General features: G+C 37.7%; 1 protein-coding gene across 1 annotated transcript in view; it reads right to left on the reverse strand.

The window, feature by feature from the left end:
* Positions 1-21,301, reverse strand: part of LRRC28 (leucine rich repeat containing 28) — a 123,546-nt gene that overhangs the window by 18,560 nt on the left and 83,685 nt on the right. The window contains exon 7 of the mRNA XM_003788810.3: positions 15,865-15,967. Coding sequence (XP_003788858.1) covers positions 15,865-15,967 — 103 coding nt within the window. The remainder of the gene's footprint in view (positions 1-15,864; positions 15,968-21,301) is intronic.

A 21,301-nucleotide genomic window follows, 5' to 3' on the forward strand; every position in this document is an offset into this window, starting at 1 on the left:
TGCTGTGGCATCACAGCTCACAGCAACCTCCAACTCCTGGGCTTAGGCGATTCTCTTGCCTCAGCCTCCTGAGTAGCTGGGAGTACAGGCGTCCACCACAAAGCCTGGCTATTTTTTGTTGCAGTTTGCACAGGGCCAGGTTTGAACCCCCCACCCTCAGTATATGGGGACGGCACCCTACTCACTGAGCCATAGGTGCCACCCCTCTTCTCCCATTCTGAAGGCTGTCTGTTTGCTTTACTTACTGTGCTCTTGGCTGTGCAAAAGCTTTCTAGTTTGATCACATCCCAGTAATGTACTTTTGGTGTTGTTTTAATTGCTCAGGTGTGGGGGGGTCCTCCTCATAAAATATTCTCCCAGGCCAATTTCTTCAAGTGTTTTCCCTCCACTCTCTTCTTGTAATTTTATAGTTTCATGTCTTAAGTTTAAATCTCTTATCAGTAAGAATCAAATGGTGAAAGGTAAAGGTCCAGTTTCAGTCTTCTACAGGTCGACAGCCAGTTCACCCAGCACCATGTGTTAAATAGGGAGTCCTTCCCCCACTGAATATTTTTGGTAGGCTTGTTGAAGATCAAATGATGATAAGCAGCTGGGTTCATCTCTTGGTTCTCTATTTTGTTCCATAAATCTACCACTCTGTTTTTATGCCAGTACCATGCTGTTTTGATCACTATAGATTTACAGTATAGCCTGAAGTCTGGTAATGTGATACCTCCTGATTTGTTCTTATTTCTGAGTAATGTGTTTGCTATTTGAGGTTTTTTCTGATTCCATGTAAAATGAAATACTATTTTTTCAAGTTCTTTAAAGTATGACAATGGTGCTTTAATAGGGACTGCATTAAATCTGCAGATTGCTTTGGGCAATATGGACATTTTAACAATATTGATTCTTCCCAGCCATGAGCATGATATGTTTTTCCATTTGTTGACATCTTTGGCTATTTCTTTTCTCAGAGTTTCATAGTTCTCCTTATAAGAGATCTTTCACGTCCTTTGTTAGGTAAATTCCCAGATATTTCATCTTCTTTGGCGCTATTGTAAAAGGAATAGAGTCCTTGATTATTTTTTCAGCTTGACTATTGTTGGCGTATATAAAAGCTACTGACCTGTAAGTATTGATTTTGCATCCTGAGATGCTGCTATATTCCTGATCACTTCTAAGAGTTTTGAAGTTGAGTCCCTGGGATTTTCCAGGTATAGGATCATATCAGCAAAGAGTGAGAGTTTGATCTCTTCTGACCCTATTTGGATCACCTTCTCTTGCCTGATTATGATGGCTAAGACTTCCATTACTATGTTGAATAGCAGTGGAGACAGTGGGCATCCTTGCCTCGTTCCTGATCTGAGTAGAAATGTCTTCAATTTTAAACCATTCAATATGATGTTGGCTGTGAGTTTGCTATAGATGGCCTCTATTAGTTTAAGAAATGTCCCTTCTATGCCTATTATCTTAAGAATTCTGATCATGAAAGGATGCTGGATATTATCAAAGGCTTTTTCTGCATCAATTGAGAGAATCATATGGTCTTTGTTTATTTTATTGATGTGATATATTTATAGATTCACGTATGTTGAACCAGCCCTATAACCCTGGAATAAAACCAACTTGACCATGGTATGTATTTTTTTTGATGTGTTGTTGAATTCTCCATTTGAACTTTACAATTATTTTACTTAGATTGCCCCCAAACCTTTTAAGGATCTGAATTAGAATTAATAGTGCTTTATATGCTAATTTCGGTAAAACAGGTAATTGATATTAATTTTACTCATTCAGAAATATGCTATGTCTCTATTGTTCAGTTTTTGTTTTATATCATAACTTTAATAAAAATTTCACAATTTTTTCATATGGATTCTGTATAAAATACAGAATGGATAAATATGGATTGTGAAATTTATTATTGAATATTAAATATGTAATTCTAATGTGAATGAGATTTTTCACCCTTATTTTAATTTTTAATTAATTACTGAATATATAAGAAAACCTGATCTTTATATGCTATTGTGTATTTAGCTACATTACTTACTAAATTCTTTAATGTAGCTAAAAAGTTCTTTTTATGGAGTAGAATATCTAGAATTTTCTATGTATTTATGTATCCCACTTGTAAACAAAGGTCTTTTGGGGTTTTCTCCCTCGTATTTATAGTATTTATGACTTTTTTTTGAGACAGAGTCTCAAGTTGTCGCCCTGGTAGAGTGCCATGGCATCACAGCTCACAGTAACCTCCAACTCTTGGGCTTAACCCAGTGGTTCTCAACCTTTCTACTGCTGCAGCCCTTTAATTCAGTTCCTGTTGGTCATGACCCACAGGCTGAGAACCACTAGTTAAGCGATTCTCTTGCCTCAGCCTCCCAAGTAGCTGGGGCTACAGGAGCCTGCCGCAATACCTGGCTAATTTTTGACGGCAGTTGTCATTGTTGTTTGGCAGGCCTGGGCTGGATTCAAGCCCACCAGCTCCAGTGTATGTGGCTGGTGCCCAAGTTGCTGAGCTATGACATTTTTTAAACTTATGGCATTAGACAGAACTTCAATAATAATGCTAAATAATGTTGGTGACAGCCACCCTTAACTCCTAATTCCCAATTTTAATGGCAATACTTGGAATGTGTCATCATTTAATATAAAATTTGCTCTTCTTTTTGTGAAATAATTTATGAAGGACATTTTATTTTTAATTATTACAAATGGCTATAAAATTCAAATATTTTCCTTAACATACTAATGTGGTATTTTTTAATATGAAACTAAGATAATAAATTATATTTATACTTTAAAATAAACTTTAAAACATTTAAAACATTATTTTAAAACATTGATAATGATATAGAAGTTTGCAAATCACAACTGTATAGCTTGGTGACTTTTCACCAGATGAACATGCTAATCTTACCACTGCCTAGTCAAGAAAGAGAACCTCAGAAGGACATTGTGGATCCCACTACTAAGCAAAACCCCTCCCCAAAGGGAACTACTATTCTAAACTTTAACACTATAGTTTGGTTTAGCCTTTTTGAACAGCATAAAGTATTATATATCTGGTTCCCCTTGTGAACATTATATTTCTGGAATTCATCAGTGTTGCTGTGTGTACTTTTGTTTATTCATTTTTATTGCTCTGTAACTGATAGACATTTGGGCTGTTTCCTGTGTGAAGCTATTATGAATCATGCCTCTGTAAAAACTGTATATTATTATTATTTGGTACATGTGAACATACATAAGCATATGCTTTTGTTAGGAACATATGTAAAACTGGAATTGGGCTTGTCGGTGGGGGGATAGACAATAAATGCATCATACATAATAAAGAAGAGTGAAGGGGAGTAAGAGCTGGACTCTTTTAGATAGCATAACCAAACAAAAGTTTTCTGGGAAGGTGACATCTGAGCAGGGAGCTGTATGAAGAGAAGAGGAGACTCAGGACAGAAGAACCCACTCATGGGTTCTTACCCACCGTAAGTTGAGGACAAAGCAGCTAGAGGTCACAAGACAGAGAACCTTAAAGGAGAGAAATGCACAGAAAGAGAATGCTGTGATTTGCAGAGGCTCCTCTTAGAAGACGGATCCTCAAACTTTTTAAACAGGGGGCTAGTTCACTGTCCCTCAGACCCTTGGAGGGCTGGACTGCGGGCCCTGGGATGAGTTGGCTGCTAAGCAGGACAGGCAGCAGCGACAAAAACACCCAGCAGGCCAGATAAATGTCCTAGGGGGGCCACGTGTGGCCTGCGGGCTGTAGTTTGAGGACACCTATCTTAGAGTATCCAGCTAAGAACTGATCCACACATACATGTGAGGAAACTAAAGAACCTCCTGAAAGAATTAAAGGTAACAGTGCCCAGAGCTCACACAGGGTTGAGATTAGTACCTATTATTACCAATGAGACTTGGATCTCATTGTTCAAGGAGCACTGGGTAGAGTAACAGAAGGGACTTATTACAATCATGAGAAATAATCAGCCCTAGACTGAGCACCATTCCATTCCCATCTCACTAAAAGCCAGACCCAGAAAGATCAAACTGTTTCCAGTGAACTTAACTGTGTTCCAGAACACAGATCAAGAACAGTGTAATATAAAAATACCCAGCACTCAACATGGTATATAAGTCACACTGTCTAGCATCCATTAAAAAATGAGCAAGATTGCCAATATGTAGGAAAATATGATCTATACAGAGAAGAGAATCATAAAACTGGAACCTACCAAGAACTGATATAAATGTTAGAGTTGACAGAAAAGGTCATTGTAATATTTTTTTTTTTTTTGAGACGGAGCCTCAAGCTATCCCCCTGGGTAGAGTGCCATGGCATCACGCTCATAGCAACCTCCAACTCCTGGGCTCAAGCGAGTCTCCTGCCTCAGCCTCCCAAGTAGCTGGGACTACAGGCGCCCGGCACAACGCCTGGCCATTTTTTGGTTGCAGCCATCATTGTTGTTTGGCGGGCCTGGGCTGGGGATTCGAACCCACCACCTTAGGTGTACGTGGCTGGCGCCCTAGCCGCTTGAGCCACAGGCGCCGAGCCAGGTCATTGTAATATTGATGATTATTATAACTGGAACTACATAGAAGAGTCATGTTACATACATACCTGCCACTTAAAGAAACTAGAAACAAAAGAACAAATTAAATTCTAAGTAAATAGAGGAGAAGAAATAATAGCGCATTAGGACAATCAATGATGTAGAAAATAATAGAGGAAAATTAATGAAAACAAAAGCTAGATCCTTAAGATCAATAAAATTAATAACTCTAGTCAGATTAATCCAAGAGAAGACATAAATTATCAATATCAGGAATAAAAAAGATGAAATCAACTGGTTTCTTCAGATAATAAAAAGGCAATAAATCTTTCATCAACATAATGCTTAAGAGAAAAAGAAAATAACCAATTTTATACAAAGTCCGTGAAAGACACCAGTTTCTAAAGCTTACTCAGGAACACATAAGATGAACAGTGCTATCTCTATTAACAACATTAAATTTGTAGTTAAAAATCTTTCCAAAAAGAAAACCCAGGCTCAGTTAGTTTCCATGGTACACTCTACCACACATTTAAAGAAGAAATAATTATATACAAACTCTTACAAAAAATTTCAAAGGTTTGAATACTTCCCAATTCATTCTCAACTTATTCTGTGAAGCCAGAATTATCCTTATACCAAAACCAGACAAAAACATTATAAAAAGAGAGAAACAAAAATGACAGTGAATATGATTGAGAGAATCCTAAATAACATTTAAGCAAATTGAGTTCAACAATGTATAAAGTCACTATGATCAAACAAGGTTTGTTTTATTAGATTGCACTGAATTGGAAACTCAATGAAATTTATTCTCTATATATTACCCACCCACCCACCCCCAAACCCCTATAATCATTTAAGATGCGCAGAGAAAGCTTTTCATTCCTGTTTTTCAAAACTCTCAGAAAAATTAGCCCACTGTGGTGGTATTTATCTGTCGTCCTAGCTACTTAGGAGGCTGAGGTGAGAGGACTGCTTGAGCCCAAGAACTCAAGGTGACAACGAGTTATAATCATGCATTGCATTACAGACTGGGCAACATGGTGTCTCAACAATGAAACGAAATTCTTAGCAAACTACTAATAGAAGGAAATTTCTTCATCTGACAAAAGATATCTATGAAAAAACAATAGTAATATTGATATTATATTTAATGTTGAAAGACTATTTTCCCCATGAATTTAGCAGCAAGACAAACATATTTATTCTCACTACATCTATTTAAAATTGTACTGAAGCTTCTAACCAGTTGTAGGGAGAGAGGAAGAAAGGGTGAAGGGGAGAGTGAAGGGGAGAGTGAAGGGGAGAGAGAAGGGGAGAGAGAAGGACAGAGAGAGAAGAAGTAAACTGTATTGATCCACAGAACACATGATTGTTTGTATAGAAACCCAACAGCATCTACAAAAGACCCACTAGAACAAGTAAATGGGCTTAGTAAGGTTACAAGATCAATATACAAAAATCATTTTTACTTCTATATGGTAGTACCCATCAATTAGAAATTAAAAAAAAACAAATCTACAACAGGATCAAAAATATGAAATAGGGATAACTCTGACAAAAGATGACCAAGACTTATATGCTGAAAACTATAAAATACTGCTGAGAAATGACTAATGCTGTGATCATGGGTTAGAAGACCCAATATTGTTAAGGTATTAATTCTCCCCAAATTGACCTATAAATCCAACAAAATTGAACTTACAGCTTTTTTATAAATTGAAAACTTGATTTTAAAATTCAAATGGAAATACAGAAGAGCAGGAATAGCCAAAACAACTATGAAAAACAAACTGAAGAATTAAAACACCTGATTTCAAGACTTATTATCAAAGTTCAGTAATCAAGGTAGAGTAGTATTAGTATCAAAATAGAAAAACAGATCAACAGGAAAGAATGTCCAAAGCAGACCCACAATAAATTTCTGACGAAAGTACAAAGGCAACACAGTAGAGAAAGAATAGTGTTGCCAACAAATGATGTTGGACACAGGAACTGGATATTAACATGCAAAGAAAGAGAACTTCAACCATACATTGTATTAACCACAAAAATTAACTCAGAATAGATCACAGACCTAAAGGTAAATGTTAATCCATACAATTTGTAAAAGAAAACCTTTGTGATCTTAGGTTGCCCCCAAACCATGATCTAGAAAGGAACAAACTAATATACTGAACTTTATCAAAAACATCTGCTCTCTGAAAGGCCCTCTTAAGGAAATGGGCTAGAAGAACAATACTTGAAAAGCATGTGTATGATAAAGGTCTGTATCTGGAACCATTAAAGAACTTCCAAAAGTCAATATTAAGAACACAACCCACTAAAAAAAAAAAAAATGGGCAATTTTTTTTTTTTTTTTTGAGACAGCATCTCAAGCTGTTGCCCTGGGTAGAGTACCAAGGCATTATCATAACATGGCAACCTCCAACTCTTGGGCTCAAACAATCCTCAATGGGAAAAATATTTAAACAGAATATCATACCAATCACAGATACGTGGATGGCAAATATGACATGAAAATATGCTCATCTTTAGTCACCAGGGAGGTGCAATTAAAAACCACAATGAAATAACCACTACAAATCAATTATAATGGACAAAACATAAAACACTGGCCATTCTAAGCATGTGGAAGAACTAAAAATTTCATAGTGCCACTGGGAATATAAAATTGTATAGTTATTTTCAGAAGGTTGGGCAGTTCCTTAGAAAAATTAAACACATACCTATTGCATGATCCAGCCACTCCACCCTTATTGTATTTCATCCAAGGAAATGAAAGTTTAGGTTTATTAAAAAACTGTCCACATATGTTCACTGCAGCTTTACTTGCAGTAAAGCCAAAAAACTTGAACCAACACAAATGTCCATTAACAAGTAAATGGAGACAATCTGTGGTATATTTATATAATGAAATACTACTTAGCAATAAAAAGAAATGAACTATTGCTACACACTGCACCACGGATAAATATCCATTATGCTGAGTGAAAGAAGCCAGACTAAAAATGTGTATATACTGCTTGACTCCAGTCACATAAAACTCTAGAAAATCAAAGTTAAACAGTGATAAAAGACAGATGAGTGGTTGCCTAGAGATGGGGTGAGGGCAGGAGGGAAGGAATACATAGGGCACAAAGAAACTCTGGGGATAATTGGATGTGTTTATTATCTTAAGGGCAATGATAGTTTCAAAGGTGTATACATGTCAAAACTGATCAGATTTTATACTTTATGTAGCACTTTATTGTACTGTATGTCAATTATATACACACTAGGAAAAGCAAAGTGCATAAATAGAAAGTAAGAGTAGGAGATTTTCAAAGGTAAGAGATGAAATAGGTGAAAAGGAAACAAAGAATAGAAAGGGTAAATAAAACCCAAAACTGGTTCTTTGAAATTACAAAAATAATGCAAATGCACCTAGTGTATCCTGATTAAAGGAGAGAGAAACTAAAAACAAAGATTAGAACAAAATAGGATTAATATAACAGACATGAAAGAGATTAAAAGATTCATAAGAGAAGTTCCACTTCTTGTGATAGCAAACCAGCTGAGGACAATTTAATAAGCTGGATAAAAATATCTGTTTTACCGACTCAGCATTTTGGAAAAATTACAGAAGTTAGATAAAGACAAGACAGAAACTCTAGGGATAAGTTGGCAATTGGGGTTGTTTCTTTCTAAGGGTGTTTGTCAATTACTGAAAAGACTGGAAGCTGGGCAGCATTTGACATCCTAATGGAGCTAGAGGGACAATATTGGCATCCAAAGTCCAACAAGGGGCAAGACTGATGAAGTCCTCTCACGAGGGGGTGTTTATTTCCCTTGACTAAGTAGGAACTGATGGTAGAGAGAGACCATCTGAGGGGCAGAAGCCCAATTTTGGATCATCTCAATCTGTGAAAATGGAGTAATAATCCCTAGCAACTGGAATTGCTACTCCTACTCCCCCTAGAATTTAAGTGTAAAAAAGAAGTTACTTAGAAACTTGAAACTTGGCTCGGCGCCTGTGGCTCAAGCAGTTAAGGCACTAACCACATACACCTAAGGTGGCGGGTTCGAATCCAGCCCAGACCCACCAAACAACAATAATGGCTGCAACCAAAAAATAGCCGGGCGTGTGGCAGGCGCCTGTGGTCCCAGCTACTTGGGAGGCTGAGGCAGGAGACTCACTTGAGCCCAGGAGTTGGAGGTTGCTGTGAGCAGAAGCCATAGCACTCTACCCAGGGGGACAGCTTGAGGTTCTGTCTCAAAAAAAAAAAAAGAAACTTTGAAACTTTTGGGAGCTCTTAAGAGTCTGTAAGCTTTGGGTCGAGGAGACATGTTAAGAGAAGGTATTACAAATATCTGTATGTGGTTATCCAATAGGAATAGGAATTGTTTAAGAAAACAATTATTTAGAAAAATAATAGCCATCTGTTAGAGAATTTCTGCAAATGCTATTTTTGTGTCAACTTGGCAAGGCCACAGTGCCCTGATATTTGGTCAAATACCAGTCTAGGTGTTACTATGAAGGTATTTTTTAGATTAACACTATGTCAGTGACTCCCTAAAGCAGATTATCTTCCAAAATGTGAGTGGGTTTTAGCCAATCAATTGAAGATCTTCAAAGAATGAAGTCCTCTAAGGAAGGGAGAATTCTGTCTCTAGACTGCCTTTGATCTTAAGCTGACAGATCAAGTCTTCCCAGAGGTTCTCACATGCCAGTCTACCCTGCAGGTTTTGGACATACTGGCTTTACAATCATGTGAACTGAACTCTGACTAACACACATGATAAGATAATATTATCTGGGTCCAATATTATCTTACAACCACACCATAGTATGAGAACCCTGGGAAAAACCATAAAACAAGGAAAATGTAGTGTGAAAATCAAGTAAGTCATTTGTGAATTTCTACTTAACAGTATTATTGCTTTAAAATCTCCTGCTTCTTGGCTGGGCATGGTGGCTCATGACTGTAATCCTAGCACTTTGGGAGGCTGAGGCAGGAGGATCACTTGAGGTCATGAGTTCAAGACCAGCCTTAAGAAGAGTGAGACCTGTCTGTACTAAAAATAGAAAAATGAGCAGGGTGTTATGGGCACCTGAGAACCTAAGGAAGAAGGATCACTTGAGCCCAGGAGTCTGAGTTTGCTCTAAGCTAGGCTGATGCCACAGCACTCTGGTCTGGGCAACAGAGTGAGACTCTGTCTCTAAAAAATCAAATAAATAATTGTTAAAAGCTGCTGCTTCTTAACCCAATTATGTGTGAACTTTACATGGACATTATGAAAAGAGTTTAACAATACAGAATAACAAATAGAAGTTTAGAAAATAGAAATCCAGGTTTTTCCTAATGCTTTCCTTGTCTCTAATAGTTAAAAAAAAACAGGTGTCTAATTAAACAATTGAAAAGCTCACATTAACATGTTAAGTGGATCCTCATTTTAGACAAAGTTTAATTTTCCTTTAGCACTTTTTCCCACTCTCCACCACTGGCTATCAGAAGCTAATTAAATCTATTTTGAGATACATTTATTAAATGCCTTCTGTATGTAAGGAGGTGCAGCTAGACAGAAAGCAGGCTGCAAGTAAAAAATTCACATGAGTTAGGAATTTCAGCTGTTCCATAGCCAACAGATTTGAGTCGTATCAGAGACTAAATGTCCACTGTCTCTGCTCTGGGGAGCTGGCAGAAAAGCCACATACATACAGTGATGATGCCCGACAAAGGAGAAGAGGGAGACAGTATACATGTACTGAGGTTCAGAGTATGGACAGTGAATGATAACTCTACCCCACCTCACTTTGTGACCTTGGACAATTTACTTAATCTCTCTGGGCTCTGGTTTCTTCAGTTTTAAGATGGGAGCATAATTAACACAAGGGTTGCCAGGATAATTTTGTGCAATTGGTACACTGCCTGGTACACAACAAGTGTGAAGCCATGTTTACAGCCATGCTTTCTTTTTAGTATTCTCTATTGTTACAACTAAGATTAGAGTGATGATATTCCAGGGAAAAGGAACCACATGAAGAGGGATGCAGCTCTGTGAACACACCAGGATCCATGGGTAAAAAGCAGTTCCCACCAGTGTGAGTGGTGTGTGTATGGGAGTGAGCAGCAAGTGGGAAGGGGCGCTGGAAAGAGAGTGTCGCTCACCTAAAACATAGTGATAATGAACTGTTAGTAAGGAGGATGAAAGCCCCAGCGTGGGCTTCAGTTCACAAAGAAATAAAAGAATCGTTAGCTGGCAATTATTAAGCTTTGGTATCTTTGATTTATAACTCAATGGTTTTTTATAAAACGATAAATGCTGAGGTAGTTACAAAAAAATATTTGTACACCAAACCTTCCGGTGAGGTATTTAAATGAGTTGAAATATGTTACAAATATTAGTACCTTTGGCTTAGTAACAGAGCTAATTTATAACATTAAGAATTTCCTCTCAACTCAATGCTTGTACAGCTGACATTCAACATTTAACTCAAAACAAGCTAAATAGTGACATCATCTTGCCACTGAGATTTTACCATGTCTATGTGCTAAATCATGTGTGTAATTTAGCAAATTAACTCATATGCATTTCCCCACTCACAATTCTACTTAACAAATGTGGTAAAGGATTTCAATTCCCTTGCCCCAAACACACAATTGTAACTATCTTTCATCCTGAAAGTGAAAGTATGTACACTATGCCAACCATGTGCCCATCATTGTGGGAACTGCCACAGATTACCCTCTTCCTTTTTAGAAAGAAATTTTTCTTCATCTGAAAGAGTGAGAGAAGAGGAGAGAAGTAGATATGGAGATGGAAAGAAACTATGCCACCTGAAAAAAATAAACCTTGGTCTGGATAATGAGTCCAGCTGTCATCTTGGCAAAGCTGCTGAAGTCTAAGTTTTGTTCTGAGAATGTGTTTATATAATTCTGAGTTGACTTATTTCTCTAGCACTTTAAAAATCTTTTCCCACTGTTTTCTGGCCTTCCTTTCTGATGAAAGGTTAACAGTCTTTTGAATTGTTCCTTTGTATGTAAAGTGTCCTTCCTTATGAAATTTTCTTTTAACCTTTGGTTTTTAGCAGCTTTGCCTACCTATGTTTTTCTCTGAATTTATTACTGCTTAGGGTTCACCATGCTTCTTGAAAATGTTCTTCATCAAATTTGGCTAATTTTTTGAACATTATTTCTTCAAACATTTTTGCTGTTGTTACCCATTCTCTTCTTTTTCTTCTCCTGGGATGCCAATTATGCATACATCAAGCTTTTTTATGTTGTCTGAAAGGTTCCTAATGCTGTGTTCATTTTTGTTTGCAATATTTTTTCTATGTTTCTTAGGTTGGGTCATTTCTACTGATTGACCTCCAAGTTCACTGATTTTTCTGTGTTATTATCTATTTCACTATTAAGCTTAGCAAGCTAATTTTTTATTTCTGATATTGTATTTTCCATCCTAGACTTCTCCCTCCCTATTTTTCTGGTCTTTTCATTCATTACAAACCTTTTTTTTTTTTTTTTTTTTACTTTATTGAGGATAGTTAACAGTTGCTTAAAATCCTTGTCTGTCATTTCAGCATTTTAGGTCATCTCATGTTGGTCTCTGGTCATCACCTGTTCTCTTGAGAATGGGTCACATTTTCCTAATGTTATGTAATTTTAGAATGTTTACTGGATATCCTGAAAGTTATATTGTGGGGATATGAATTTTGTCATATTCCTCTAACACTTACAAGGACTGTTAACACTTCTGTTTTAGCAAGCAATTAAATGCATGGGGGTGAAACGGCAACCTCTGTCTCTGAGTGACTATTCAAATCACGTGTCAGTACTTTCATGTGTAGCCGTACTACTTTAGGCCTGACCATTGGAGGTATGGCTCAGATATTTAGTATTGGTTATTTCTGTGTGTACACAGCACAACCCTCACCCCCAATATACACAGAATATTTTCTCTATTAGTTTAACTCAGAACTCAGAATGACTTTCTCATACAAACAACTTTATTACCTTGAGGGGTTAAGTCAACCAATCTTTAGGTTGTTTAACCAATCTGCACACAAATCCAGTTACAACTGCTCATCACTGACTCAAGAAACAGCAAAACAATGATCCTCCTATAGGATCACCTTTACCATCAAGTTCTCTTCAGTAAGGAAATATGCCAACCAAATACTTCCTAAAATTCTGACAAAGGATGGATTTCTTTTTCTGGGTACAATGTAGAAGTGAAGACATTTACTCCTGCAGTAACAAACTCAGATGAAATATAAAGATCATACTTTCCCACCAGTCTAGCAAAGAGCATGGGTGCTGTGCAGCTGTGATAGCCAGGCTCTCTATAGGCTCCCGGGCATTCACCTCCTGGTGGTCAGCCCCATGTCATCCCCTGTCTCCATGAATAGGCTTCTCCCAAGTCATCAGTAAGGTGTAACAGAAATAATGTGAGTGGCTTTGAGGGTAGGTCATAAAACACAGCTGCATACTTTCCATTTCCACCATTCGTGTATCACTGGCTCTGTTGTTGCTCTAATTCTCTTAGACTTTTAAACTGAAAATGGTACTTATGAACTTGTTTTAGAGATACTACATAACAGGAGAAGCATACTCTGGGGCTACATCTGGGCTAGAAGCAACATGTAACAGCAGTGGAGAACTCACTGAGCCCTAAGTTCTCAATGTCCTTAAAGAGAAATAATACCAAGTTTGTTCAACTATGTAGTGTTATTTGTTTCCCCTCCTGGCTAAATTAGAATTTTAAATGAGAATTTTTCAGAGCATTTTACTCACTCACAAATTAGAAGGTCCGGGACAGGGACTTCCCTGCTTTGCTCACCACTGTATATACCCATTATCTAGCATGGTGACCCAACAGAGCAGTTGCTCAATAAATGCTCACTGAATGAACTGAACCAAGACCCTTGCTCAGAATCAGGAAGGGTAATTTCTTTCTTTTCTTTAGAGACAGAGTTTCCCTTTGTAGCCCTTAGTAGAGTGCTGTGTTGTCACAGCTCACAGTAAACTCCAGCTCTTGGGCTTAGGTGATTCTCTTGCCCCAGCCTCCCGACTAGCTGGGACTACAGGTGCCCACCACAATGTCTAGCTATTTTTTTGTTGCAGTTTGGCCGGAGCCAGGTTTGAACCCGCCACCCTCAGTATATGGGGCTGTCGCTCTACTCACTGAGGCACAGGCACCACCCCAGGAAGGGTAATTTCTAGGTCTCAAATACACTTATGCCGTTTCTGTTAGATTTTCCTCAGAATGTTGTTCTACCCCTCTAGCCCTCCTTCTCCCTAGGGTAGGGCAGTAAGCACCACCACTTCCACGTGAAACTGGGGAGTCCCTCTTTGCATATTCAACAGAAAAAAGGAGACCTTTAATTCTGTTGTCAAGTCTTCAGCAGTGGGCAGTGTCTGTGGCTCAAAAGGGTAGGGCGCCGGCCCCATATGCCGGAGGTGGTGGGTTCAAACCCAGCCCTGGCCAAAAACTGCAAAAAAAAAAAAGTCTTCAGTAGTTATCATCTATTTAACTTCTGAATACACATGCCACAGGAATATTATATACATTTTTAGGTGCAAAATAAGTCAAAAAACCTTTTGATGAGCTGGCTTAGGAATGTAAGGAACAGAACTGTTTCTATGAAAAATGCATTCTGAGTTTTGAGTCAAGCCAACAGACTGAAAATGTTTTTTGGGTTACAATCTGTTTGTAAGTGGAATTGCTTATACCCCATACTAATATATAAAAATTGGTTGATAGATCCCATTAATAATTATGTTTATTAATTACTAACAAAAGACCTTAATAATAAAAGTATAGAATATGTGTATCAGCTAATAATTTGTATATTTTCCCCACTATTTATTTTTTTAAAGATTTGGAACTCTCATAAAATTCACTACTACTGCTATCAGATACCAAGTTGAGTATTAAAAAAATAATCTTTCTATTCAAATAGCAGAAAGCACAAATAGAACTTTCTGGTAGTCAATAACACCAATATCTAAACATCAAAGAAGGCTTTTCATCTTCAATCAAAGTCATTCCTTAATTGTGATAAGAGACTTAGATCATATCTCAATGCAGTCCCTGGAGGTTTGGCTGTGGGATAAAGCGCTGTTAGCTTCGGAGCTTGCTTGCATCATTCCACATATCATGGTGATCCAGGACATTTTACTCACTACTCGGAAGAATCAGGCTATATTAAAATCTTTTAAGAACTCAATAGGATTAACAACAATGTAATATCGCAGCTGTGACATAATCATCTGTAGAAAAATCACCAAGCTAGTTTTTACTAACTTACCCTAGTCTCTCTGCCTCACAGAAAGTTCTGGAATACACCTATCCGTTTGGATTTCATCAGCTTATATAGGCACTGAACTCACCTAGGGGTTTCCCAAGATAACAAATGTATAACTATTCCTAAGGGAAGACATCAATTCTAGTATCACCCTCTTTGGAGCAATCAAAGTTCACTGCCCATCCCCTGGAGTCATGATGTGATAACAGGAGAGTGGCTGTCCTCTATGTATAAATTTATTACCATCCCTTTTCTTTCCAGAACTACATGGGCCAGGTCATGCCAGGCTTTGGGGATGAGAAGAGGACAGTCAAACATGCTGGTTAGGTAGCCTCAGAAGTGTTCCTCTGGCTGCTTAAGTGGGCAAAGTGAGACAGACAAAAGCAGGTCTTGATAGTCACACAGTCCATTTTAAGCCCAGACCACTCTGGGAAAAATTTTAGGCTGCTTCTGTCCCAGTGTTATAAAAGAAGAAGCTGAAGCCATCTTTCTAAAAGACTGACCAAAAAGGAAAAATTATTTCTGCTCTAAAAATAAAACCCCATTAACTAAAATGCCTGTTTCGATTGACAGAATCATGATTTATCTTAAGGGTCTACCTCAAATGTTAAGCTCTAAATATTTCCAACTGGTAAACCCTAGATATTCGGTCTGTTTCTTCAGTAAATTGTCACTGCAACAGAGTTTAGAGAAAGTAAACTTCTACTTTCTATGACCGAAACCACTGAGTTTATGATGGTACCTGAGGCCATATACACATATATCAAATCATCACACTGTATACTAGAAATAAACACAATTTTACTTTTTATTTTATACCTCAGTAAATCTGGGGAAAAATATAACCATTCATTGCTATTGCAAAAAAAGGTACACATGGATTCATTTTTCTCTAGACTGGCAAATAAAAAACTTAGTGAATTCAACGTGCACTATTCTAAACTGCTGGTCCAATATTAGCATATTAAGGCCAAATTAAATAGAATTATCAAAAATAGTTCACCCATCTTTGAGTTCAAAATGTGAAATCAGCCTTACCCACTGCAGCCGATGACTTTATTGTACAGATACGATGGCAAGCCTTTCAGGTGAATGTTGTTATCCACGTACACATATTGTAGTTCTCGAGATCGACCTAAATCTGGATTAGAAAGAAAAGTACTATAATTCCTATAAAAAGGCACCATCATAAGATGAAATAAAAATTTAATACACAATATTAGCAGTCTTCAACAATTTCTATTCTGGAAGAAAAAATGTTACAGGTTTATCTCTGAGTGTGAAATTATGTCAGCAGCAATGTTAGATTCTGTATTAGAAAACATGACTGCAGGAAAATTATTTAACCAACCTAGACCTTGGTTTCTTAAAGATAACTAGGAACAGAGTGCTATTAAATTTCCTTCCTACCTAAAAATTCTATGATGTTTTATAGACAATTTCAATTTAAGAATGAAGTTTGCTGTAGGTCACTTATTTTCATGTTCCTCCATAGAAAGTGTTATACAAAGTAAGCTGATGGGTCAGCCTAAAATCCCAGTTCTGCTTCTTGATGAAAAGACTTGCTTGCTTTGGCCAGGTTCCTAAACCTTCTGTTAAGTTCATCTGTGGACTTTCCTGTAAAATCTAGTTTTAGCAATGAACCCTGCTAAGTCAGCAAGAATGCCTCACTCTGGATATCTGACTGGGTTCCTCACTACCCCTCCTCCCCAGGTCTACTCATCCTGTCTTCAGCAAGAATCCCCCCTTAATCTTAAAATTACCTCTTAAAATTATTTTCCATCCAGTGACCTCCATCCTATTCCTTGGTTATAAAGTCCCACTGCTCATGCTTTATTCAGAGTTGACTCACTGCAAGATTCTGTTGTAGTGGTCCCCTTACCTATGGTGATGGTTTCAAATAAAGTTTTCCTTACATGCTTTAACAAGTGTCATTGAATAATTTTAACACTCCATATCAAGATTTCCTAGGTCTCCCCTTCCCTGGGCAGAGAGATAGGAAGTGGGTAGGGGAGGGCTGGGAATCAGGTGCCAGCTGGGCTGGGATCTCAGGAGCCCAACTGATGTGGGAATGGACAGAGCCCCTGGTTTACAGGGTGAGGAAGAAGTGAAGCCAAACCCAAATCCCAGTCCTTGTGGGACATGAAGGTGAGGTAAACAAGGTCTGTGAACTGTCATGGGGGCCCCAAAAGAAGGTTCGTAACAGGAACAGGAACAGGAATGCCAGAAACAGTAGCAGGGCAATGGGGGGAGCAAAGACTAGAAGAGGATTATGTAAGGAAATAAGGCTCAAAGTTCAGAGAGAGACTTCCAGCCAGTATAGGCAGCAGAGGTGTTTCCCAAAGTCATCCCTCTCCATATGCCCAAGAGTGTCTGACCAGCTCTCCGTTCTACTCCTAAACACTCACCTAGTAGGGCTACTTGTTTTTATTGTCACAGAGGCACACAACAGAGTCCTCAGCAGCCTTGCTAACCCTCTGCTTTCTGAAGCAAGAACATAATCTTTGAAAGGCTTTCTAGGGTTCTGCTTGTGAAAAAAGACCAGAAAGCTAAATTAGACATTTTTAGATTGACAGTTCAAAAGAAAACCCATTAAGGACCTTATAGACACTATTCTAGTCCTTAGAGATAAAGACATGAACACAGCATTACAAGATGTGAAGGCAGATAGGAAAAATAAAAACTGTAACACAATATGGTCACTTCCATTAAAGAGGCTGGTGTAAAAGCCTCATGGTTCACAGATGGGTTCTGGACAATTTGTCATAGAAAGTTGGGGAGGGTACCACAGGCTGAGTGAGGGCCAGCTCCTATGGGGGAGAGAAGGGAGGGTTGACATAATGTCCTTCTCTCTCCTGCTGCTCCCGTTAGAGTATGATGCCCAGTTATAAACAAGAACCAAAATTTCCCTCAGAAGGGTTATACCAATTTACATTTCCAACAGCAATGTATAAGAGCACCTGCTCCCTGTGAGAAACAAAAAGTTACATTTTTTAAATTTTGTCATTCTTATAGGTGAGAAATTGTATCTCAGCACTGCTTTAATTTGCATTTTCCTAATTATGAGTTTGGACATTTAAAAGTATGTCTGAGGGGCATATATGTGTGTGTGTATATATATGTATATACACACATATTGTGCGTGTGTAGTGTGTGTGAATTTTCTGTTCAAGTCTTTCTCCCATTTTTCTACCAGGTTTTTGGTATTCATGCCTCATTTTTTCTAAAAAGCCTTTTATATATTAGCAATATTAGCTGCATATCTGTGGTATATGTTACAAATGTTTCCCTGTTTATCGATGGTGTATTTTATCCTGTGAAAAATTTTAATTTCTTTATGAATCAATTTATTAATCCTTTGGTTTTGGGCTCTAGATTTTGAATCATAGGTAGAAAACCTCTTCCTGTGACACCCAAGTTTAAAGCAGAATTCATCCATGTTTTCTTCTAGTGTTTGTATGGTTTTGTATGGTTTCACTTTTCTATTTTTTTACACTTAGATCCCTCATTCATTTGGAGTCCATTCTTACATATGGTGTACAAAGCATAGTTAATATTTTTTTCCAAATGCTAATCCAACTGTTTTAGCATTATTTATAAACTTTGTAGTCCACCTTTATTCCATAGATGGAATATTTAAGTCTATCTTTATTATTTTTGTACACAAAAATAGAAAAAAAAAAGATCTACAAGAGAAAAAAAAATCTTAAAGTACACATATTCCAAAAGAGAATAATTGTGTTGTTAAATCAAGTTTCAAACATGTAGAAAGTAAAAGGGAGAAAACCCTCAAGATTTCACATTGTTAGAACTAATAAATGAATTCAGTGAAGTTGCGAGATAACAAAATCAACAAACAAAAATGAGTAGTATTTCTATCTACAAATAACCTAGCAAGAAAAACATCAAGAAAACAATTCCATTTATGATAGTACAAAAAAATTAACATACCTAAGGATAAATTTAATTAATAAAGTGAAAGATCTGGCTCGGTGCCTATAGCTCAGTGGCTAAGGGCGACAGCCACATAAACTGGAGCTGGCGGGTTTGCATCCAGCCTGGACCTGCCAAACAACAACAATAACAACCAAAAAAAAAAATAGCCAGGCGTTGTGGTGGGCACTTGTGGTCCCAGCTACTTAGGAGACTGAGGCAAGGGAATTGCTTAAAGCCAGGAGTTTGAGGTTGCTATGAACTGTGATGCCACAGCACTCTACTGAGAGCAATACAGTGAGACTCTGTCTCAAAATAAATAAATAAAAATAAATAAAGTGAAAGATCTATACACTGAAAAGTATAAAACACTGATGAAAGAACTGAATTGTGAAGACACAAACGGAAAGATACCCTGGATAGAAAGAGTTAATACTGTTAAAATGCCCATATTGCCCAAAGCAATATACAGATTTAATGCAATCTTTATCAACATTCCCATGGCATTGTTCACAGAAATAGGAAAAAAGAATACTCAATTTCTTTTTTTTTTTTGAGACAGAGCCTCAAGCTGTCCCCCTGGGTAGAATGCTGTGGCATCACAGCTCACAGTGACCTCCAACTCCTGGGCTCAGTGAGTTTCCGGCCTTTGTCTCCCAAGTAGCTGGGACCACAGGTGCCTGCCACAACACCTGGCTAATTTTTGGTTGCAGCCATCACTGTTGTTTGGTGGGCCTGGGCTGGATTTGAACCCACCACCTTAGGTGTATGTGGCTGGTGCCTCAGCCACTTGAGCCACAGGCGCTGAGCCAAGAATACTAAATTTCATATGAAACACAAAAAAAACCCCAAATAACCAAAAATTTGAAATTATATTCCAAAGCTAAAGTATTTAAAACAGTATGATACTGGCATTAAAAGAAACAGACCAATGGAAGAGAATAGAGAGCCTAGAAATCAGTCTAAACATATATGATTAACTAATTTCCAATAAGGATACTGAGAGGACACAATGGGGAACAAAAATTCTCTTAAATAAATGCTGCTGGAAGAACTGGATTTCCACACACAAAAGAATGAAATCTTATACTATACACAAAAATCAACTCAAAATTGATAAAAAAAAAAAAAAAACCTACAGGTAAAATCTGAAACCATAAAACTCCTAGAAGAAATCAAACTTCTAGAAGAGAACACAGAAGAAAAATCTTCTCAACAATGGCCTTGGCAACAATTATTTTGATATCATACCAAAAGCTCAGGCTATAAAAACAAAAGTAAGTAAATGAAACTACATCGAATAAAGTTTCTGCACAGCAAAGAAAACAATCAACAAAATGAAAAGAACTCTTATAACTCAGCAGCAGAAAAACAAATAACCAGATTAAAGAATGGGCAAAGAGGTGTAGCGGCTTACACCTATCATCCCAGCACTTTGGGAGGCTGAGGTAGGAGAATGGCTTAAGTCCGTAAGTTCAAGGTTGCAGTGAATTACCACCATACCAACGAACTCCACCCTGGGCAACAGAGCAAGACTCTGCCTCAAAAAAAAAAAAAAAAAAAAAGAAGGGCAAAGAATGTAAACCCACATTTTTCTGAAGAAGGTACAAAAATGGCCAACAGGTATAAGAACAGGTGCTCAATACAATTAATCATAAAGAAAATAAAAATTAAAACCACTGGTTTAATACCAGTGGTGATACCACTGGGAGGTATCACCCTCGCCTCTCCTAAGAACAGCTATAATCAAAAAGATATGGGAAAAAATAAAAGGTGGGTTCTGGACAATTTGTCATAGGAAGTTGGGGAGGACAATGCAGGCTGAGGTGAGGGCCAGCTCCTATGGGGGAGGGAAGGGAGGGCTGACATCATGTCCTTCTCTCCCCTGCTGAGATAAATGCTGGCAAGGGTATAAAGAAAAGGGAACCTTAGTACACTATTGATAGGTATGTAGATTGGTATAGTCATTGTGGAAAACAATATGGAGGTTCCTAAAGAAATTAAAAATAGAACTAATTACCACATGACCTAGAAATCCCTCTTTTTGGTATATACTCAAATGAGGTGAAATCACCACCTCATGAAGCTATCTGCACTCTCATGTTCATGGCAGCATTGTTCACCATAGCCAAGATATAGAAACAACCTAAATGCTTACTGACAAAGGCATGGATAAAGAAAATGTGGTATATAGGTATATTAAAATTAAGCCTGCCGTCTTCCACAACCTGGGTGGACCAACAGGACATTATGCTAAGTGAGAGAAATTAGATACAAAGAGAAAAATACAGCATGATCTCACTAATGGATTTTTTTTAAAAAAAGAAATAGCTCAAATACAGAATGAGAGGAAGAAAAAGTGTTTACCAGGGGCGTGAGATAGGAGAGTAGTTATCAGGAGGGGCAGGTCAAAGGATGCAAAGAGCAGACATGTAGGATGAAAAACTTGAGAGAACTAATGTACAACATAAAGATCAAAGTCATTGGCTCGGCACCTGTGGCTCAAGTGGCTAAGGCACCAGCCACGTATACCCAAGGTGGC

This window comes from Otolemur garnettii, unplaced genomic scaffold (assembly GCF_000181295.1).
Source record: "Otolemur garnettii isolate 467f Iridium unplaced genomic scaffold, OtoGar3 scaffold00029, whole genome shotgun sequence".
Lineage (NCBI taxonomy): Eukaryota > Metazoa > Chordata > Mammalia > Primates > Galagidae > Otolemur > Otolemur garnettii.